This window comes from Tasmannia lanceolata, unplaced genomic scaffold, assembly GCF_043159265.1.
Source record: "Tasmannia lanceolata isolate RefF3 unplaced genomic scaffold, GAP_Taslan_0.1 ptg000002l, whole genome shotgun sequence".
Lineage (NCBI taxonomy): Eukaryota > Viridiplantae > Streptophyta > Magnoliopsida > Canellales > Winteraceae > Tasmannia > Tasmannia lanceolata.
The window spans coordinates 32,987,403-33,011,404 of NW_027518679.1; the positions used below are offsets into that span (position 1 = coordinate 32,987,403).

Genomic DNA, 24,002 nt, shown 5'->3' on the forward strand with positions numbered 1-24,002 from the left:
GGGCGGGAAGCAAAAGCGGGAGGCGAGGGCTTTTCGGAAGGGAGGAAGCAGGAAGCGTTAACATTACTTCAAAAAGAAAACAAATGAATTATTATCGACTTAATGGAAAATTTTATATAAAAAAGAATTGCAAAAAAATAAGCAAAAAAGAAAAAAAATAGAAGAGTGAAGAAAAAATATTCCAAACAAACAAAAAAAGAAAATAAAAATTTGGGAAACTCGATTCCAAAAATTGGGAAACTCACTTCCCAATAATGGGAAACTTGCTTCCAAATTTTGGGAAGAGCATTTCCCATGAATCAGAAACGTGCTTCCCCAGTTTTGGGGAAGCGCCGAGTTTCCCGCTTCAATAAAGCACTTCCCACTTTCAGGGGGAGTTTCCGGTAAACCTGCTCTTGACATTCGAACTGCCCCCACATGTGACTGGATAAGATTAAATTTTGATGGGCGTAGCAAAGTATCTCTAGTTGACAATTATGAAAATCATGGAGCAAGAATGCGTGTGTGTTGGTGTTGGTGTGGCGGGGAGGGATTTTTTTTTTTAATGGTAATGATAAATGATTATATTAATAGAAAAAACAAGGAGGTAGATCGTCGGTACAAGAAAAGAAAAGACAAAGAAATACAACTACTCCTCATGGAGGAAGGAAGTTAAAAACTAGAATACAAGACTTTGGAGTTTGGTGGAATGAAGGAGAGTTTGGTGGAATGAAGGAGAATAAAGAAGTAAGGAATACAAGATATGGCGCCTCCACGGGTGGTTACGGGCGCTAATCTGGTTCCTCTTGGTGGTGGTGGGGTCTCGGGTAGAAGAATCTTGGATGAAAACTCAGTTCTTGGTGGTGATTTGGGTTTTGCTTCTGGAGCTAATCTGGTTCCTTTAGGTGGTTATCGTGGCAATCCTGTTGGGTTCCCTGAAGAAGTTCCTAATGCTAGGAATTTGGAGACTGATTCTGCGTGGTTTATCTCAAGAGGTAAGAGGGCTAGGAGAATTGATAGGGTGATGCGGAGGCGTATGGAGAGGGGTTTGGGTGACTGGAGATGTTGTCGGTGTGGGTTTAAGAACTTCAAGAAAAGAGCGGTTTGCTGGGGTTGTAACAAACCTTGGTCTAACCTAGACTTCAATTTCCCTTACCAGGCAAGAGATGGTATAGTTGCTTCTAATAGTGTGGTGGAAAATCAGGTGGGTGTGTTATCTGGGAAGATTAGCCCGGCTGTCTCTGATGGAGCGTTGTTCAATTTGGAGGTGGTTCCTCTGCAATCTATAAGCAACGCGGATCTCAGTATCTGGGGGAGGATTAAACCGGGTTGGTCCAGTGATCTGAAGGCTATGGAGTGTTGGCTTATTCGTAAAAATAGTTCTATTTGTGAGGTGGTGGTTTATAGAATTGGCAAGCTTGAGGTGCTGATTACGCCTGCACTAGGTTTCGACCGATCACACCTTATGGCTTCATGGAAAGGTGCTATGAATTCTCCATTCTTAGAACTTCTTCTGTGGAATAAGAAATTTCCAAAAGAGGGGAATTGTAACTGGTGGAGTGTTGAAGGAGTTCCGCCTGAGGCGTGGAGCGAAGAAAACTTTAGGAGAATTGGGGAAAAAATTGGGAGAGTTGTAAAGCTTGATTCATCCTGCCTAGCTGGTGGTGGGTACTCCAAAGCTAGGTTTCAGATATCTTCTGAAGGGGTAGTGGGTAAGGAGTTATCCATCCTGGTTTCAATGGATGGGACTGTTAGATGAGTGCATGTTCAAAAGGTAGTGGAAGAGGGAGAACTCAGTTCGGATTGTGACTCTGAGGCATCAAACGAATCCGGTAGCGAGCTTGGATCTAGGAGCCTGCCTCCTTTTGAGGATCTTTTGCAAGAGGAACCTGGTATTTTGATGGTGAAGGAGAATATGGGTAGCTGTGAGAGAGGAGATTTGGAGGAGGCTATTTCCTCACCCGATGTTCATCGGCCTCCTGCCCAGTTTTGGCCTGGTAATTTATTCCAAGTAGGGGCGGAGGAGGGAGAGGTTTTTCCTATTCCGGGTATGGTAGAGGCAAGGGAGGAGGCGCACGATAGAGTGCCCTGCTTAAGCGAGCTGCATGTGGCGCATGATAGATCTAATCCAGTTGGCGAAATTTTTGAATTTCCAAATGAGGTTTCGCCTGTGGAGTACAGATGGAGCAGCTTGTCTGGTGTTAATAATACAGCATCAGAAGTTGTGGACCCCACTGAATCTATTAATTGCTACAGCGATATTTTGGCAGCGCTTTCCCCAAGGAACTATAGTATCGAGGAAAACAGCTATTCTGGAGCCTTGACTCCCAGGTCTCCTATGATAGGTAATGGGCATAGGGCCCTGGCCCACATTGATAGTGTAGCTGGACTTGGGCCTCGATCCATAAGTGAGGTTTTTGGTGGGCATTTAATCGTGTGGACCTTAACTTCCCCTTCTTATTTCTCGATTGATAATCTCTTATCTCCATAATCGGATTCTAGTTGTATCCTAAGGGAAAGGGATGTTGGAGTTATGGTAAGTCCTTCTTTCTCCTTGATCTCACCTTTGGAGGAGAGCCGATATGTTGGCTCTCTGTCTAGAGATTGCAGCACGAAGAATCATCCCTACAGATTGATTTTGTCGGAAGTGGCTGCCCATTTAGACTTCGATAATGCAGAGGAGTGGAATGATGAAGCCAAAGAAGTGATGATTAATGATGACATTAGGTTTGCCCCTAAGGAAAGAGTTGTGGTTATTGGTCCGTGTGGCCGCGGTAGTATGCATGATAATCAGACGTTCCTTCGCATCTTTTATCGTTCTAATTCGATTGGGCTTTCCTACAGAGTATGTGATTCTTTCTGTTTGGAGGTGGTTGATGGATACCCTAAAGCGGATTACGCTTTTGCTAATCTGGCCAAAATCTGCTTGGGAAGTTTTGGTTTTTGTATAGATTTAATTGATTATTTTGGAGGGTTGAATCGATTTAGGTTTGATTCTGGAGAGGTGATAAAGGGGTTGGATGGGCATCGACCTCGGAATAGTTCTCTCCGAAGTTTTGCTAAGAAGCAGATTTGTGTTCGGAGGGTTATAACCAATGGTCCTGCTACTTCAGAAAAGGACTGCGGATTTTCTTATTCTTGTGTGGATGGACAGAACCCAATCTCGGAGGATGAGGATCGATATGTCGAAAATGGCCGGAGGTAGGGCTCATATCAGTGTGACATCGATTTCTTTGCAAATCTAACGCTGGGTGTAAGCAAGGAGTTAGGGTTGGTTTATACGGGGCCGGAGGAAGATTATGTAGCTGAAATTAAGTCTGCCGAGTTAAGGGATTCTGAAGTGCAGGGTCTAGCAAAGGTGGTCGATGAGTCTTCGAAAAAGGAGCGAGAATTGCAGAAACTGAAATCGGGCATTAATTATGGTGGTGAAGTTCCTGTTATTGGAGAGTCAGTGGAGAAGAACGCAAGGAAATCTAGTGGTAGAAAGGGGAGGATTCCTGCAAAATATGTTTAATTATGAAGCTAATCTCTTGGAATGTTAATGGCCTGAATCATCAGGACAAGAGAATTCAAGTTAAGGACTTCGTGAAAAAGTGGAAGCCGGATCTCATCTAAGGACTTCGTGAAAAAGTGGAAACCGGATCTCATCTGTCTTCAAGAAACAAAAATGGAAACTATTAACAGGATTGATACTAGAAGTTTGGGTGTTAAAGCGGAATGGATCTTTCAACGGCTCGTCATTCTAATCACTGACACCTGTGATTCGTTTAGAGGTAATCTCTTCAATTCAAATTCGAGAGTTGGATCTTTCAACAGCTCTTTTTCTCTTTCTTTTCCTTCGTCAAGAAATTCTTTTCCTTTACTACCTCGGATTAACTTTTCCTTCGGCAACGGCATGCCAGACTTCCATTTGTTAGCCTCCTCTTGAAGCACGTTGATTTCCCCTGCTTTAATCGCTTCTCCAACGTGCTGCTTTTCATTAATATCTATCACCACATCTACCACCTTAATTCTTATCAAGTAGTTCTTTGTTTCTACCTCAAGGCTAATAAATGGAATCTGGTATTTCCAGTCTGAAGTGAGAACTTTTGTTGAGGCGAAAGCCATGCAATGGTCTTGATTCCCCGTGAGCTGGACCTCAATCACCTGCCCAAAGTACTTCCCCAAAGCCTTTATTGTTTAAAAATTCCATGTATGTAGCGGTATGTCATAAAATCTTATCCATATGGCTTTTGTTTCAGTGTTGAGCAATGGATTCCAAGTCTGCAACGAAGTAAGATATCCACCAAAAGCGTCATTTCCTCTACAAAGAATCCCTTTTGCTTGAAGCTCCGATTCGAAATTGAAAAGGATCAATGATGGGCTAATGTGAAACGGTTCTGCTAACTGGGGTAGACCCCAAAATCTCTTTGCCCATGACCATACCTCTTCCAGGATCCATGAGTTGTTTCTCATGCAACCCACTAAACATCTTTCAAGAGCCGATTTACGCTCCTCAACCTGCCCCAGCGGTACTAATCTCAGGTGGACCACTGCTTGTTTCATTTTTCTAGGGCATTTCATCCTTTACCTTCTTTGGGAGTCTTACCTGTTGCTCCTTCCTTTTGTTGCACAGCGCACTTCCGGCATAGATTATGACTCCCAAAATTCTTATACCCACAGCCTGGGCATTTCCAATCTGACTGTTGAGAAGAGATATTCCTCCTGCTCCTCTCCTCCCATGTCCCAAAACTTCTTCTAACTCCTTCATGGTATTTTCGTAAGAGGGCCACCGTCACATCCTCACTTTCCGGGGCTATATTGTGATTCCTTGGATGGGGTCTTAGCGAACCGATAGTACTTCCCTTGAACGATGATCGTGCTACTAAGCCGAGGCGTTGTGCCTCTTTGTAGAAGAACCCCATTTTCCCTGTTTTCAGCTACTGAAATACAGGTGTGACAATCCAAGAGGGGGGGTGAATTGGTCAATTAGAAATTTTAGGATTAATTAGGGGAAGATTAAAAATTAATCCATTTAATTAAGCACTAATTAGTCTAACCCTTGTTCAAATAAGCATATCGATCATAGCTAGGGTTTAGACATTCTAATCATGCACATTTACTAACCCTTGTTCAAATAGACATTATAATGCAATTAGGGTTTAAACATTTCAATCAAGTGCATTTACTAACCCTTATTCAATTAAAAGCACAAATACAAGTTAGGGTTAGAATTTATCAATCACCACACGTGCAAGAGAGAGGGAGAGAGAGAAAGCATCCACAAGGCACAAGATTTATAGTGGTTCGATCTATCACAAGACCTACTCCACTCTTCCAAGTTTTCCTCCTTGGGACTTCAATAAAAATGATGAAGTCGTATACCCGACTCCTCCATCTCCAAAGGGAACAAACCCTTTCTGCACGAAGCCTTGAGAGGGGACACACCCTCTTACATGATTCACCTTTGTTAACAGGCCGAATCGGAGACCCTCGTCATGTCTTTTCAATTCTTAACGGGTCGAAGTGAAAGCCCTCGTCTTCACCTTTGTTAACAGGCCGAAGAGAAGACCCTCATCTTCACAATTCTTAACGGGCCGAAGAAAAGACCCTCATGAAGAACAATAATAAAAATAAAAACTCTCAATGCCTCTTAAGAGGCGGATTACAACTTTAATAGCTCACAATCACTCCAAGAAAATACAAATGTAAAGCCCTATGGAGTGCCTCTTGAAAGAATATAGAAATGCATGCTCAAAGAGGGTTTGCTTTTAATTTTGAAAGTTTAAGCTCAAAGAAATGGGATTTGATCTTTCTCAAATGTTCAAAAGCTTGTAGAGATAGGTTTTAATCATGTATATATAGTGTATTTAAAAATATGACCGTTTGGGGTAAAACTGTAAATAACTGGCTTGAAAAAGTGAAGCAGAAAACGCCCCAACAGCTAGTTTGCCCGACCGTCGCGGTCGCCCGCCCTTATCGGGCGCCTTTTTATATTTTCAAATTTCTTACCGTCGCAGTCGACCGGCCCCATAGAGGTCGTCTGACGAGGTCAACCTGTCCGCTTGAAAACTCGGCTCAAAAACCTATCTGCGGTCGACCGACCCATTGCGGTCGTCCTCCAAGCCCAGCCTGGATGTTTTCTGGATTTCCAGAAAATCAATCCGCGGTTGATCGGATTGTCTCGGTCGACCGGAGCAATAAATTTCGAGATGTCCTAGACTTACAGGTTCTATCTCGCGGTTGCCCGGCAAAGCCCAGTTGACCAGCCCTGTGTGAAATTCCAATTTTAACTTTAAAAATCAGGGGCTTTTGGGCCATGGGATACATTTGCAACTTTTGAAGCAGATAAGTGTCTACTTGAGCAAGAATATGCTCAGATCTATGACCTAACCTTTCAAGGTCATAAGTTGCATTATGTAGGGGATCTCTTGACAGTAAGCAGACAAGTATCTTCTAGAGCATGGATATACTCTGAACTGTGATATAACTTTTGGAGATCACTTGTTGCTTGCCCTTAGAGATTTACGTATGTAAAAATGTAAGCTCCCCCTGACTATGTGCATCCAAATATACATTTGAATATTAAGCACATAGGCCATTGATTTGAAATCACCTTAACCATTCAAAATTTTGAGTTGCTCCATTCAAATGAAGATTTCAGTTTGACTAAGAATGGATGGTTATTAGACTTTTAGGATACCAAATGAAATGAATACAATCTAATAAACACATGGACAAGAGAATATAACCAATGAAGTACTGGAACACATCCATGGCAACCAAAAGAACATCTATATATAGATATAAACCATAAAGCTCAATATACATGAACAACATGGAAGATTAATACCACATTTCATTTAATACATCTTGAAATGATAAAAGTGGTATTTGAAAATCTCTCGAAAGAAGCAAAGTTTAACTTTGAATTCTTCTATCCGGAGCTCTTCTACTGATGAATGTTTAGAAGAGCTTAGATCAATGCAAGCCATTTCTTCCATGTAAGGGTAGCATCTTTAAAAGTTCTTCCCGAAATGAGAGATAGGATACTTGTTTTAAATCTTCTCCTTCATCAAAGGTCATCCTTGAGAGGATGAGCATGAAGTGCACATGCCGTCCTTTAGACATGAATCTTCAATTTCCTTAGTCTTTGTTCATCCTTCACTATGGAAGAATGTAGAGTTGGACAGAGAAAAATTGAGTACATCTACCATCTTGCATGATGGAAAGAGACAAGTACTATAGACAAGCTGCGAAGGACATATGATTTGAGTGGAGTCCTCCGAAGCTAGAATCTTGGACGAGATGATGGGACATGACAAACTCAAAAATATTTTTAAATCATCCCTCTTCCAGGACATTGTCATTGGCCTTTGATAATTCTTATAATGCAAGGCTTGACAATATACAATGGCTTAGATATGGATGTAAAAAGCATAACCATTGGATCTTATCATGATAACATATTTTCATTCAAGAATACATGATAAGAGACTACTTCATAGGCAATGGGATGATCATCTCAAGCACCATCCTATGAAGAGGAGTTCTAAAGATTTTCAAACTCTAGAACAAGATACTTATCATTGGCATAGATAGAAACATATAAGACTATCCAAAATAAGTATAAGGCCTAAAAGGATATGTCACTCACACTTATGCCAATGGATCTTGTCAAAAAATGAGGGATGATCACAAATTTAAAGAATATGACAAGACTCAGCTACAACACATATGGAGCAATGTGCCTCCACATGAGTGTACTTATCATATGTGATGCACATCAAACATCATGTGATAAGATGGATGGACAGACATTGAGCATGTATAGCTCTCCCTTTGAAAGTGACTCATGCAGTGTATGAATCCAAAAGGCTGTCCAACCAAAGGGACACCAAGGGATTTAAAGGTGAATGATTTTCAAACCACCCTTGGGCCATTAATGCATGATTTGCTATAGGTAGTCATATGATACCAAAAGAGATGACGAGAACCTAGCAAACCATGCTCCCCCTAAATATGTGCAAATAATATATAAGTATAACATACAAAGCACATATGGCTTATCATGGTTAAGATGTTGTCTAAAAGCCAAAGAAATTAGTGTTTTAATTAAAGGGTAGTGTACACTCTCCATCATACTAGGTAAGAGGACTAAGAGTACCAACTGAGTGATTTTTAAATTTAAGTTTACCATCTTTACCATGTAGGTAATACCTTACAGGAGGAAAACCCTATAGATTATATAAATATGCCAATATAGCTCAAATCTATAGAACTCAGATATAGGAAAAATAGACTATAGAGGATTATGTTTGAGAGAGACAGTCATGGCTCATGTTAGTGATAATATATCACTTATAGGTAGACATGAGCAAGATATGGTATTTTAAGCCTCCATGGATAGTCTACAAAGTTTGGACCCAAGAATCATGGTCCAAACATTTATGCCTACATCCACAAACTACCATATAAAGATAGGGCATACAAGCACAAAGTGCACAAGCCCATGGAAAACCAAAATGTGTGGGATACAAGTGTTCCCATCACAATGTGTTATATGATAACCACAACAATAAGAAGCAGCCCAATAGAGATACTAGATTCCTATGACATTTTCAATTTTACTCAATTGAGTTTCACATATTGAATCTAGACTTATTTTCAATTTTGTACAAAAAAAAATATTCATGCAGGACTGTAGAGAATAATCCAAGGACTTCTAGAGAATGTCAAGTGATGAACACCTTGGACACAGATATTTCAAAATAAACTACTATGACTAGATAGATTTATCTTAGTCATGAGAGGATATTCATTTTAAGCTTTTTGGAATACATCAATTTAACCCATCAAGATTTCTTATGCATTTAATGATAATCATTAAGCACATAAGAATGGGTTTGAAGGAAACTAGGTGCATAGTAATAAACATACTTACTCACCTAGGGCATAAGAGATGTCTAAGAAGGATTTGAGTGGATTTCCTTAGACATAACACTCAATCTTGCTAGAAATGATATTCTACCTAAGTTGAATATACCAAGATCTAGCAAATGCCAAATTGTCCTAAATAGAGTTCAAGAATGAAAGAAATGAACTTGAAAGATCAATTTGAACTCAAGGGCAAAAAGGGTGGTTGATTTTCATAAAGTCACACATATGGTTTTCACATTGAATTTTCTATTGTGGATTTACTTTGTGGATACTAAGTGCACAAGTGATGTGATTTGCACTTAGATAGGCTATTCAAAAATGATATTTAATAAAGCACATAAATATAGTTTAAGATAAAATATATCAATGAATTATTTTTAGACTATAGAAAGAAAAAGATGTGATCATTTAAGCACAATGAGCAAAGATACATTCAATTATGAACATGTATAATGATGATTATCTAAGCTCATGAAAACTAGATATGAAGAGTATTCAATAAATTAGAGTATCTAGCAAGAATGTGAATGATAAAACAATTTAGCATAGCCCCTAAACTAATTCATTCACTAATTAGTTTAGAGGGATTCTTTTGGAACCCAAATCCCTTTGGTTTCATCTAAGTTTGTTTTTGGGAGTGTACCTTTTCTTATCCAAACAAACTTGTTAGATTTCACAATCCTAAGCCTACACTCAGAATTGTGATGTCCAGATCTACTACAATGAGTACAATAGTAATGATTGGTAAATAAGGAACAAATACAATCACAAGACTTAGAAGTATGTTTATCTTTTTCTTCTTGAAGTCTTTGATTCTTATTAGAGAGTTTTTCATTTATTTGTTCTTCATTTTCACAAACATGTTTACATTTTTCAACAAGTTCAATGTTTGTGATTTAAAGGCTTTTAATGTTTTTTTCAAAGGCATTGCATCTTTGAAATAAGTCAACATTTTTATTTATCAAAAATATGCTCAATTGACTTAATTTTTCGTTTCTTTTCAAACTTTCATTTATCTCGAATTTTATATTTTCAATCTGAATCTCCAAATTGGAATTTAAATGTTTGAAAGAAACTTCTTTTGCAAAAGATTTTTCTAAAGACTCTTTTTTACTAGAAATTTTATTATTTAAAATGACACATATTTTTCTCGAAGTGTTTTCTAATGAGGACCAAATATCTTTTGCATTGATGCAATTTGAAATATTGTGAAAAATGTTTAAAGTTAAACCACAACACAATAAAATCATAGCCTTTGAGTTCAAGGAAAATAATTTCCTATCACCTTCAGTGCATTTCCTTGAAAAAGAAATTCCCTCTTTAATGACATCTAAAATGTCATGATCTATGGATTTGAGATAGACTTGCATTTGTGCTTTCCAAGCTCCATAATTTGTTCCATCAAAGAATGGAGGAATTAGAGATGATCGACCTTTCTCAAAATCCATATGGATTGTCACAGATCTTTTCTCTTGTAGATTTTTAAGATTTAAAAATCTCTTTAAGAGCCTTAGCTCTGATACCAAATGAAATACAGGTGTAACAATCCAAGAGGGGAGGTGAATTGTTCAATTAGAAATTTTAGGCTTAATTAGGGGAAGATTAAAAATTAATCCATTTAATTAAGCACTAATTAGGCTAACCCTTGTTCAAATAAGCATATTGATCATAGCTACGGTTCGGGCATTCTAGTCATGCACATTTACTAACCCTTGTTCACATAGGCATTATAATGCAATTAGGGTTTAAAGATTTCAATCAAGTGCATTTACTAATCCTTGTTCAATTAAAAGCACAAATACAAGTTAGGGTTAGAATTTACAAATCACCACACGTGCAAGAGAGAGAGAGCATCCACAAGGCACAAGATTTATAGTGGTTCGGTCTACCACAAGACCTACTCCACTCTTCCAAGTTTTCCTCCTTGGGACTTCACTAAAAATGATGAAGTTTTACACCCGACTCTCCATCTTCAAAGGCAACAAACCCTTTCTGCACGAAGCCTTGAGAGGAGACACACCCTCTTACATGATTCACCTTTGTTAACGGGCCGAATCGGAGACCCTCGCCATGTCTTCTCAATTCTTAACTGGCCAAAGTGAAAGCCCTCGTCTTCACCTTTGTTAACAGGCCGAAGAGAAGACCCTCATCTTCACAATTCTTAACGGGCCGAAGAGAAGACCCTCATGAAGAACAAGAATAAAAATAAAAACTCTAAATGCCTCTTAAGAGGCAGATTACAACTTTAATAGCTCACAATTACTCCAAGAAAATACAAATGTAAAGCCCTATGCAGTGCCTCTTGAAAGAATATAGAAATGCATGCTCAAAGAGGTTTTGCTTTTGATTTTGAAAGTTTAAGCTCAAAGAAATGGGATTTGACTTTCTCAAATGTTTAAAAGCTTGTAGAGATAGGTTTTAATCATGTATATATAGTGTATTTGAAAATATGACCGTTTGGAGTAAAACTGTAAATAACTGGCTTGAAAAGGTGAAGCAGAAAACGCTCCAACGACTAGTTTGCCCGACCGTCACGGTCGCCCGCCCCTATCGGGCACCCTTTTATATTTTCAAATTTCTTACCGTCGCAGTCGACCGGCCCCATGGCGGTCGTCTGGCGAGGTCAACCTGTCCACTTGGAAACTCGGCTCAAAAACCTATCTGCGGTCAACCGACCCATTGCTGTCGTCCGCCAAGCCCAACCTGGATGTTTTCTGGATTTCCAGAAAATCAATCCGCGGTCGATCGGATTGTCCCGGTCGACCGGCCCGATAAATTTCGAGATGTCCTGAACTTCTAGGTTCTATCTCGCGGTCGCCCGGCAAAGCCCTGTCGACCGACCCTGTGTGTAATTCCAATTTTGACTTTAAAAATTAGGGGCTTTTGAGCCATGGGCTTGGGCTTAAGTCCTAGGTTTTCAAACACATTTTTGGGTGTGTTGATGGTTTTGAAAGATGTAAAAAGTTAAGTATAAAAACCATTTGAAAACCTTTTGAAAGTGCATTTAAACATAAAATCAAGAGGACTCTAAATACATTCTAAAAATGATACAGTTGAGTTTTCTTGGAATGTACTCGCTCATTTGCACTTCCTTGGACTTCTTCTGCTTGGGTGAACACCTTGACCTTGTCTTGGCTCTTGTGACTTGTCCTCCAATCTTCAATGAATGTTGAGGTACATGAGGTGTCACCATGGCATGTTCAACTCCAAGCTCCTTCTTGACACTTGCTTAGGGAACTTGTGGGATCTTCATGTTGAGCTTCTTGACTTGATCATCTCCAAATGACGATGACTCCAATGTAGGTGCAAGCTCTTGGTTCCTTTGCTCCTTGATCCACCAGCCATGTGTTGTGAAGAGTTGTGTAATGGCGACTATGACATGAAATTCCTGTATACAACACAACACTTCAGAGCAACACATTATTCCATAAATGCTAATCAATTTGGTTTGCTAGCATCAAAACAAGGTAAGGTGAATGATTAACCTATGGGAACCCTTGGGCTTACAGCTACTTATCTACGTCTCCTCACTCCTAGCCCCTCCAACAGGTCTGGTTATTCTTCTTCCTTTTTGCATAGACTGATTGTTACCCTGACTTTAATAGGTTTGAGATCATGATCTTCAATTGAAAGATTAAAAAAGAAAAACGTCATTAGACAACTCTACGATGGAAAGAAAACAGCTTACTACAGACTGAATTTCTACCCAAGTTGTTTTCGGTCTGCCCCTACCTCTTTTTACTCCATCAACTTGGCACGAGTCACTTCTTCTCACTGGAGCATCCAAAGGCCTACGTTGAATATGCCCAAACCATCTTAAGCGGTGCTCTCTCATCTTCTCCTCAATTGGTGCCACCCCAATAGTTGGATCTATATCTGTAGAATTGAATTACAAATTCAAGCTAGGAATGCATTAGTAATATAAAGAACCATCTTCTACTAGACTACTACAAGTACTTTGATCTTTATTGTACTGGACATCAGAGTAAAATTGAATTACAAGTTCAAGCTAGGAATGCATTAGTAATATAGATAACCATCTTTTACTAGACTACTACAAGCACTTGGGATTCACATTGAATCAGTTGTGGAAGCCTCCAGGATCCTAATAGTGTTCTTCAAAGCAAAAGCAAGTAACGGCATGGCTTTAAATTTCCATTTTCCACCGACATGAAATGACCGAAATGTTTCCGTTTCCATCCCCACTGAAATGCATTACCAAAACCAAAATGCATATCGAAATCAAAACCAAGTGCATTAGTGGTATACTATATCAATGTGTTACATAATTATATTTATATGAATTGCATGAGATATGTCGTATATGTATTATGTGTGTGAAACTACCAATTACTCCAAGAGCTTAAGCTGTTGGAGATGGCGTTATTTCATCTTCTATACTTTAACACTCCCCCTCACGTGTGAACCCTCTTTTTAGGGTTGGCCTACACGTGGCACATGTGGCCCCTCTTTTGGGTTGGCCAATACATGTGGATTTTTGTTGGGGAAGGTGTAACTTAATCTTTTATAATTAACAATGTGTAAGTATTTATACGAATTGCATGTGAAACGTGGTATGTACTGAATTGCCGTTGTTGCTAAGCCAATATGGATTATTGTCTTGCTATGATGGTTGTTAAGTGTGTATTTGTGCCTATTCTAGAATTTCCTGAAGTTTCATTTTGAACTTCTATCATTTGCATATGTTTCTATACATTTCTATGATTTTACAAGATCCCTACCAAAATTTCTAACCAAATCAGACGTTTTCGCTTCTGCAGCAACGGAAACTGAAATTTAAAACCTGGAGTAATGAGTAACGGTTTCTTATGAATGTGTGGGAATATATATATATATATATATATATATATATATATATATAGAGAGAGAGAGAGAGAGAGATATATATATATATGTAGAGAGAGAGAGAGATACATAGATATATAGTCCAGTAGAAATATATGATCATGGATCAGAACTTATTTTGACACAGTGAATAGAAGTTTATGAGAAGTGGGTCTTAAGAAGAATCCAGCCAACAATAGCAGCTCCTACATTCCCACAATTTTTCCACAGATTTAATGAACAGTTTTTAAAGGAATACGCATAGGCGGTGCCGAATCAATTAAACAAAATTCTTGGTAAAAGGAAAATGAATAAAGCATTATAATAATTTCAAAATAAAAAAAGGGAAACAAATAATGAACTGGAAAAGAAACAATTCGTGCATACCGCATTATATATCGCTTTAAGTTTTGGAAGCTGTTTTGGAGAAATGACTGAAAGAGAAAGAAAGCACTGCAAGCAAAATTAAGGGTTAAGAACATTGGAGATACTGTGCCCACAAAAAGAACTGCAGCATATATATATATATATATATATATAGGGAAAAATGTTTCTACTTCGTCAGAGTAGATAGACGGCCAGAAATAGGGTGGGCACACGTTGTTTGGCTGATGCAAACCATTCATTTGATGGGCCCTGACATAGATAGGGTATGCCCAAAAAAACATCTCCATAGGATCATCCTAACCCTTCGATCACCCTAGGATGATCCAATGGAGCTGATTCTTGGGACACACCCCCAAAATGTGGGCCCACCCTTGTTTTTAAAATCCATGCTCAGATAACTAACTGAGCAGCTGTTCACAAACCATTTCCTCATATATATATATATATATATATATATATATATATATATATATATATATATATATATATACACACACACACACACACACACACACACACACACACAAAAGAATAATTGACATAACGGCCATACGGAAAAACCTAACATTAATAAATCTGAGCTACCTGAGCAAATGATTTAGCCAGTGTCTCAGCATCAGCCAGACAACTTTCTGTTTGCACTTCAGCACTATCATTCGGCTCAATACTTTGAATGGGTGACTTGGGGACTGGAGTGGGTAGGGAATAAGGGTTGCTTGCAGCAACAAGAATACAGTGCTTTTGTACATCCACATTTTGTTGAGTTTGGTTTCCATTTGGTGTTACAGGGAACATCTAAATAACAAAACAAGAAAACTATGTGCTTAGCAAGTAAATAATGAATGAGAAATTCCAATGTACAGATACAAAAAATAACAAAATAAACGCACAAGTTATACAATAGATTAGCAAAAATTCCATGACATGGCCAACAGAATGTGATGGACCATCCTTCGCAAGAATTAGGTGTTAAATACGAAGATGGGAACCAAAATTAGTGTTAAAAGAGTCTTTTATTTAGTCGTTATTTAAGTTGTTTTAAGTCATTGGGGTACATTATTTTTTTTGTTATAGAATCACCAGTCATTTAAGTGTACTCTGCCCATCAAGTATTACAAAAATTTGCAGATGATCTTTAAGTCATTTGAGGGTATTTAAGTCTATTAACTTTATTTCTAAACCAAGAGGGCTCATCTATACCTTGAACCAAGGGGGAAAGAGCAACAATGCTGCATGAGATGTCTAACAGAATGTGATGGACCATCCTTCGCAAGAATTAGGAGTTAAATAGGAAGATGTGGGGCCAAAATTAGTGTTAAAAGAGTCTTTTATTTAGTCTTAAGAGTGTTATTTTAAGTTCTTTTAAGAAGTAGAGATACATTATTCTTTTTGGAATAGAATCACTTCAGTCATTTAAGTGAATACTTCATAAAAATGGGGCCCATCAAGTATTATCAAAATTTGAGGATAGTCTTTTTAAGTCATTTGAGGATATTTATGTCTTTTACCTTTATTTCCCTTAACTCACTTAAGTGAACCAAGAGGGCTCATCTATACCTCGAACCAGGAGGAAAAGAGCAACAATTGCTGGGTTTTATAGAAGTCCTGGTAATGTTGAGTTTTTTTAAGAGTCGCTTGCCTGTGTCAATTAAGAGTTCACGTTTTAATCTATCAAGAGTCTTAGTTAGTCTCTTGACCCAGTGACAACATCTGATTTGTTTTCATGATTTAAAATCAGAGTACAAGTGGACTCCAACAAGTCAACAACCACCTGATCAAGGGACTTCACTTGATTAAGTCTATACATATAGGCCTCTGACGAATTTAATAAGAATGTATGCTTGCCTTTGCAACTAATGGATGTGATATACCCTTGTCTTAGTGTGATACCTTGACAATCCTTGGAATGATGCCCTAGGAATGCTAGGAGTGTGATGACGTATCTCTTATCCTGCATAATTTTCAACCTTCTCTTTCGATCTTAATCTTTCTATACATCTATTTTCCATAGCGTTAAACTTCCTACAATCAGTCCATTTCATGCAATTCTAGTCATTGATCTGAAGGATGGATTTGACCCTAAGTTGAGGGTTTCCTTCCTTTCCATAATCATTCTCCCATTTCAAAAATCAATGCTAATATTCCGATATACCAGTTCTCAGTTTTCAGAAGCCCCATGAGCATCATTAAGAGGATTGAGCAGATGCAAAGAAGGTTTCACTGGAGGGATCAGATGAAAAGCAGAAGATGCACTTAGTCTATTGGAAGGAGATCAGTAAGCTAATTAAAGCATAGGGTCTATGTATCAAAAGCATCAAAAGTAACAAAGCGCTACTCAGGAAGTGGTCGTGGAGATTCGGAGAGGAGAGGCAACATCCTTGGCTAAGGGTTATTGAAGGCACATACAAAGCATATCCAAGACAGTGAATCTTCGAAGACAGGTTTAGTCATGGGGGAGTGACGGTATGGAGCGATATAATAAGCCAGAGATATAGATATAGTGAAGGGATAATTTTCAGAGTCTATTCTGGGGAAAGGATAAAATTTTGTTCCAATAAATGGTGTGGAAGTCTCCCTTGAAAGAAGTCATCGGAACCTTTTTGCAGTGGCGGTGGATAAGGAGGCATTCGTATAGGATTGCTTCAAGCGAGAGGAGTATAGCACATCCTGGAAGAATAACTTCTGAAAGAAGTTTGATAGCAAGTTGGGCTGGGTTGCAAGAATGATAGAGAATACCGAATAAGTAATAAAATGTGTCTTTTTGTTAGAAAACCCATATTCAATTTAAGATTTTAAAGAAATAAGTAGACTTGCGCCAAGCTCATAACAAAAAATTCTAAAAAGCAAAGACTTGATAGAGAATTTTTTTTTTAATGATAACTACAAGGGCAGAGAAACTATAGAAGTTCAGGTATTAAAAGAGCGAAGTAGCATGACTGACCATATATGACTGCTCAAATGCATATAAATTACAGAGGGAAAGGTCAAATCATAGGGACAATTCAGAAACAAACATTGTTAAAGTATAAAAGATAAATAACGCCTTTCTCCAACAGCGTAAGCTTTTGGAGAAGTTGGTAAGTTAACATGGTATCAGAGCCAAAGGTCTCGAGTTCAAACCTCCCGGATAGCAAAATTCCACATGCGATGGTCGACCCAAAGTGGGACCACATGTGCCACGTGTTTGCCAAGTGGGACACACGTGCGGGGGAGTGTTAAAGTATAAAAGATAAATAACGCCTTTCTCCAACAGCTTAACTTTTGGAGAAGTTGGTAAGTTAACAAGCATAATATCTACCATTAATGCCTCTGCCAAGCCCTCCAAAATTGCAACTTCACTAAATCCGCCACCAATAAATGGTATTGTGGATAACCAATGGATAAAAACATCCATATCTCTTGTCCAGCCACTCCGTTGTACTAAGCAACCTGCATTAATGAAGAACAAAGAAAACTTGTTATTTAAAATTGACAAGGGCATACATTTTTTTTATAATATAAATAGGTCTTCCATAGTCCATACTTGGTTTGAAGCGCAACTTCTATAACAAAACATGAAATAAGTCAGAAGGACATCATATACCTTTCACTTTCATTGCCTTCCACGGTTAAAATCCAAGACAATATTTAAAAATTGGGAATGAAAATCAAGCCATTGAGGACCAAGCTTTTGTGTAAGGCAGGCAAAAGCTAATAATGATATACTTCATGATTGAGTTAGTAAATGGAACAAAGAAAGAATATGAGAAATATGGAGATGTTAAAGTAGACAGTATAAAAAAATATTGAGATGTGCAAGTAGACAGTATAAAACTGTGGAAAATTTAGATTTATAAAAACAAAATGTAAAAGCCATTTTATAGCATGAAAATATAATTTATTTTAAACGAGACATACTAGGAAGAACCACCCCGTTAATTGTGCATTTGCTAAATTGGTCTAGCTCTTCATACAAATGCCACTTGATATTGATCAGCACTATAGAGATCTGATTGGCCACCATTGCCTCCAGTTAGGCCATGATCGCAAGATTCTAGGTCGTAAATGGTTTATAAGCACCCCATCACAGGTGGACAGGAGGTACTAGAGGGCTATGATACCCAGATACTTGTGTGGGCCTAATATATTGTGTCTTAACAGATACGATACATATACTCGTACTTGGATTTTTCATAGATACTTTGTTGGTCAAAATAACTGTAATATTTCAAGCATGTCACTCTCTCAAAATTAAGTACCATGCTTTTTGTGTTAGTGTCACATATTCGAAATTATAATTTCCAGTATGAATCATATAGGTGCTCTTTTAAATTTACTATTAGTTCCATCTTCTAAATAACATCTAGTGAAGGTTCACGGAATTTTATTTATACACGCTTGTGTCTTATATCATGGTATGGGACCAATTCGATTCGATTTGAATCATTCAACCCTCGATTCTATTTGAATTGTAGATCCAAATCGTGAATTGTACGATTTTAACATGGTATGGAACAACATATCAATATCCATGTCCTAGATTTTGGAAAATGCCCATTTTTATCTCCATTACCATGTTTGTATAGGTGTCTATATCCGCTCCTGGGCATCATAGCTGCAGGGACTGTTACTAGTCCATCAGCACAACAGAGCCAATCACGACAAAGTTCCAAATACATAGGGACCCAAAAAGTTAACCAAACAGTCATTAACGATGGGTTTATTCATGCGATTATTCCTGGAAAAAGTGAATCCTATACTTGATAGTTTCCAAATGTGAACTAAACCCAATTCTAAATGTAACTGCTTCCATCTTGGTAAAGAAAATAAGCAAAATATAAAAAAATAAAAACCAAAAGCAAAATACTCAGCACGGCTGACTACCATCTAATCAGGAGGGACATGAGCAGGAATAGCAAGAGCAAAACTCGATGCATCAGACGTAGCAACAGAAGCAGAAGGTCTCGAAGGACGAAGCTCTGGGTGTAAGTCATAATAGTCATCAATGATATGGCCCTCTAACAGACAATGGGTACAAAATCTAGATCCACGACCACTCGAGGAGTCCCTACCACGACCGCGGTCCAGAAACATCTCAACCACGGCCACGACCCCAACCACCATGTCCACCACGGCCAGATCCACGGCCACGATCAGTACCATAAGAGGTAACAAGTGCAAACCCATCAATACGATGGTCTGTCATCGGCATAGCCCGCATACGCTGTACCCGAGCAAATGTGTCCTGAAGCGATGGCAGGGCACTAGAACTAACAATCTGCTAGCATAACTGCAGGAAATCAGGCCCTAAAGAGTCCAAATATCGAACTACGCGCAACTTCTCTTGACGGCATTTAAGAACAACAGGATCGACAGCGAAGGGCATGAGCAAATCTAGTTGCTGACAAAGAGCCTGATAAGAACTGAAATGATCTGAGAGAGACATGTCACCACGCTGGAATCCTAACCAGTTAGAGAATAGTTCACACATTCGTGTGACATTATCAGCACCAGAATATAAGGTTGCAGCATACTCCCAAACTTCCTTAGAGGAGTCAAGAAACATCATATTAGCTGCAACCTGAGTATCCATACAACTCTACATAAAAGACCTGACTACAGCAACTTCCTGTTCCCATTTCTCAAAGGTGGGATCCTCGGTGGCCGGAGGAGCACGCTCAAGAAATCGTACTTTACCACGACCAAGTAGGTAAGTACGAACGGCTCGCCTCCAAGGAGGATAATTCTTCCCATCCAGTCGAATAGAGGTCATTTGTAGAGGGGCCTCCGTATGAGAATAGCTAGTAGTCGAAGAAGAAGAAGCCCCATCAATTTTCAATGAAGCCATTGGCGGCAAAGACGTATCAATAGGTACCATAAACAATTACTGAATGGGAAAACTGCAAATAAAGGGGAGAACGCTGAAACAAGGTCAACCAAATCACCAACAATGAACTAACAGATCACCACCAATATAGCCGAATCACACCTCCAAGAAACTACGACCAACAACATAAAGGACTTCCACCAATAACACTACCACAAGCACAAATCACATCAACCATCAAGGCACTAAGAGCACCACAAGGCACCCCACTGATTAGCAGCAAGAACTACCACCAAGCAACACACAACACCAATCAATACAACCACCAGATACGTCAACCACCAATACCATCAAATCAGCAGCAAGAACTATGACCAATCAACATAAAACAACAAGCAATCCAACCACAATACCACTATGAACACAGAGCAATCAACCATCCAACAATCACCCAAACAACAACCAACTATATTGCAATATCAAGTGGCAAAAGAAAGCAAATATGAGTGAGATTTACTGCATACCAATGAAAGTTGAAAAAAAAATCCGAGAAAAATGGTGAAATAGACAGTTTCGACGCACAGAGGGTTGGGGAAGAAGACCCCGCGGCACAGATGCAAAGTGGTAGAGACCCACGGAACAACTGGAAGAGGGTTGCGGGGGTCTAGAAGGCAGATAGGGGGGGGGGTGCCTCACGGCACACAGAGAGGGTTGGGGGATTTCGCGGCACACAGGGGGGCTGGGGGATGCTGATGGCACACAAGGAGGGGCTAGTGGATGTTAGCGGCACACAAGGAGGGGTGGGGAATACACAGAAAGAAGTTAGGGTTAGGTTTTGTGGTAGGATTAGGGTATGTTAGGGTTAGGGTTTCATGTATGGTTAGGGTTAGGGTTAGGGTTTAAAGAATAAAAAAGGAGGGATGTATGGTTAGGGTTAGCTCTGATACCATGTTAGTTGATTACATGATATTGGAGAAGAAGAACATGATGGAGACGGAATATTGTGATCGCACAATGGAGAAGAAGAGAGTCGCTAATCTATCTCTCACTCCACGATAACAATATTTATATTATTATTAAATCCTACATAAGTACCCCTACTTAATCTAACATATACGAAAGCATGGGAAAAGTAAAAGGGTTTGGAACTTGAACTCCTCTGGTTCATTCAACGTAATCTATTTTTATCACCACTTAGCCTCTTGCCCTCCGGGAAAAGTAAAAGGGTTTGGAACTTGAACTCCTCTGGTTCGTTCAACGTAAAGTATTTTTATCGCCACTTAGCCTCTTGCCCTTCGAGTTAAGTGTGTTCCAGCCATGGTTTTAAATTTCGGTTTCGGTACCGGTTTCGAAACTCACCGAAACCGAAATTTCAGTCGAAATACGACGAAAAAAACAAATTTATTTATTACAAAATTTCGGTCAGTAATTTCGGTCAGTAATTTCGGACGAGAATAAAGCAACGTTTTGGCTATTTGTGATTTCGGTGTCGGTCTCGACCGAAACCCAAAATTTTGGATTTCGGTCGAAATTTAAAACCATAGTTCCAGCACCACCTAGAGCCTACACTTTTAGTTGGACAGCTTTCCAGGATAAAATCCAGACAGTTGATCATTTCCGCCTTCGCCAGATGCTCATCATCGACCATTGTGTCCTCCATGTAGAATCTGGAGACCTTGGACCAAGTGACCCTCCATTGCAGATTCTCTAGAGATGTTTGGGCTCGAATCCTCAGAAGATTTGGATTATTTTTAGCTTTCCCTTATTGAATGCGAAACCCCCTTGATTGTTGGTTCTTCGCACCTTGAAGGAAAGGAATGGTTCTCTGGAAGCCAGCACCACCTAGAGTCTGCACTTTCAAGTGGACAGCTTTCCAGGATAAAATCTAGACAGTTGATCATTTCTGCCTTCGCCAGATGCTCATAATCAACCATTGCGTCCTCCCTGTGGAATCTGGAGAGACCCTGGACCACTTGTTCCTCCATTGCACATTCTCTAAAGATGTGTGGGCTCGAATCCTCAAAAGATTTGGATTATGGTTGGTTTTCCCTACTCATATGTCAAACCCCCTTGATTGTCGGTTCTTGAAGAAAAGGAATGATTCTCTGAAGCTTGTGTTGTTGACCACTATTTGGGTCCCTTGCAAAGTAAGGAACACATGCATATTTAAGAACGACGTCAAAGGTGTCATTCTTACCAATTCGAGGATTATTTCATTGGCTATCTCTTGGGTAGGATCCTCCCTTACTAGAAAGATGCAATCAGCCACATATATAAGATGGTGCTGAAAGAGATTTCTGCTATAAAAGATAGGGTGGAGATTCCAGCCCCTAGATAGTCCCCCGCGACCCTAGCCGGCTAAAGTGAAACTCTAACAGCTCTAGTATGGGCAATCGCGGTCAGCATGGCATTGGAGGTCGCCTCAAAAACTAAACCGGCTCGAGCATATGGGCTTTCTCTAGTCCTATAAGAATCAAGGATTCAAATGAGGTAGAATTGAGGACATTATTGCAGGGCACTTGGACCACAAATAGAAGAGACTTGGATAGTCTTATTGTGGACGGAGATTCCCTCGATGTCATCAGTTGGATGGATGGGAGCGACCCTCACCAATGGAAGTTTTCGGTAAGACTCTGTACCAAGTGGAGGGTCACCCTATCCGCTTCAAACATGTTCTGAGGTTGGCCAATGGAGAGGCGGACCATCTTGCCTGAGCTGTGGGTGCTAAGAGAGTGAGAGATGGCCATTGGAGAATTTTTATTATCTTACCCCTTGAATATGTTTGTTGCTACTGTTCTTTGCACTTTTTTTCTATTGTTCTTTGCCCTTTCTCTCTGTTGGTGTACTCTCCACTACCTCAGTCACAATATTGCTTGCTATTAATAAAATATCCTCATTTCAAAAAAAAGAAAAGAAAGCAATAGAAAGCTAGAAAGGGGGAAACTAATGCCGGTACAAAGTCTTCCCTTATCAATGCCCTTGCCATGAAGGGAATTATTCATATAATTGACACTTCTATGAATATCTTTGAGGGTACAAATAAACTCTCTACAAAGATCTCTAACAGACACTCGAAAACAATAATTCTGTCTTATGGAAGAAGATGTGGGCACCGAAAGTTTGAAACCTATTTGAATAGGGTTTCCGTTGTTCTTTTATAAAGCTTCCAAAGAAGAACTAAAGAGGAAAAAAAACCCCAAGCTACCTTGGACGAAAGGGACTAAAAGCCCTACCAAATGGGAAATAAGAAGGGAAATGAAAAGATGAAGAAAAGAGAGAAGATCAGAATAAATAGTGAAATTATTGGACATCATTACCTAAAAATTGAAAAAGAACATGTCGGCATCCTTGTGACTACACATTCCTCTATGTCCATCAACCCAATTTTCATCAAACAATAATCATATGTGCTGTAAAAATTACTACCATGGCCAAAAAATGCAGTGTATGGGGATTCCAACATTTGAAATAATGGATTTATAAACATCATTCCAAATCAGAATCTTATACATCAATGATGAAGCAAAAAATAACAATAATAGCACAACACATGGATGTGGAAAATGCAACAGCGATGTATAATTTAGGGAACAATGTATCGCACAACACATCCGCATGTGGAAAAAACAACAATTGTGTACAAAGAAATGCATCACAAATATAAAATCATATGAAACATTTGGGCACAAAAAACTTGTTTCCAAAATGGAGAAACTCATTGACTACGAAGGGCCTTTGTAGAATTTTAATCATATATATATATATATATATATATATATATAGCTCACCAAACTTATGGTGAGCTAGCTTGCCCAATCACATGGGGGCCCACTTTGTTAGGATGATCCAAACCATTCATTTGAAAGTCCCTTACATAGATGGGGACAAGTCTGTCCATTTTTGCCCTCCACAAATGGAGGGGTTAGGATGATCCTATGGAGCTGATTTTTGGTACACACCCTATCTATGATAAGGCCTTGCAAATGAATGGTTTGGATCACTCCCCAAAATGTGGGACCCATGTGATTGGGCAAGCTAGCTCACCAACAGTTTCCTCTATATATAT

The 24,002-nt window shown here is 39.1% G+C and overlaps 1 protein-coding gene and 1 long non-coding RNA gene across 4 annotated transcripts in view; both read right to left on the reverse strand.

Annotated features, from left to right (window-relative positions):
* PFT1 (phytochrome and flowering time regulatory protein (PFT1)) overlaps positions 1-24,002 on the reverse strand; it is an 85,313-nt gene that overhangs the window by 41,156 nt on the left and 20,155 nt on the right. For all 3 annotated transcript variants that reach the window (XM_077376594.1, XM_077376595.1, XM_077376593.1), the window contains exons 4-6: positions 17,429-17,559; positions 14,716-14,925; positions 14,131-14,196 (exon numbers count right to left, since the gene is read on the reverse strand). In XM_077376594.1, the coding sequence (XP_077232709.1) occupies positions 14,131-14,196; positions 14,716-14,925; positions 17,429-17,559 (407 nt within the window). The remainder of the gene's footprint in view (positions 1-14,130; positions 14,197-14,715; positions 14,926-17,428; positions 17,560-24,002) is intronic.
* LOC143884261 (uncharacterized) lies at positions 11,782-12,769 on the reverse strand. The gene is made up of 3 exons (XR_013252807.1): positions 12,631-12,769; positions 12,384-12,518; positions 11,782-12,286 (listed from the first exon to the last, which is right to left on the reverse strand). It is a non-coding gene; the product is annotated as an uncharacterized LOC143884261 (long non-coding RNA).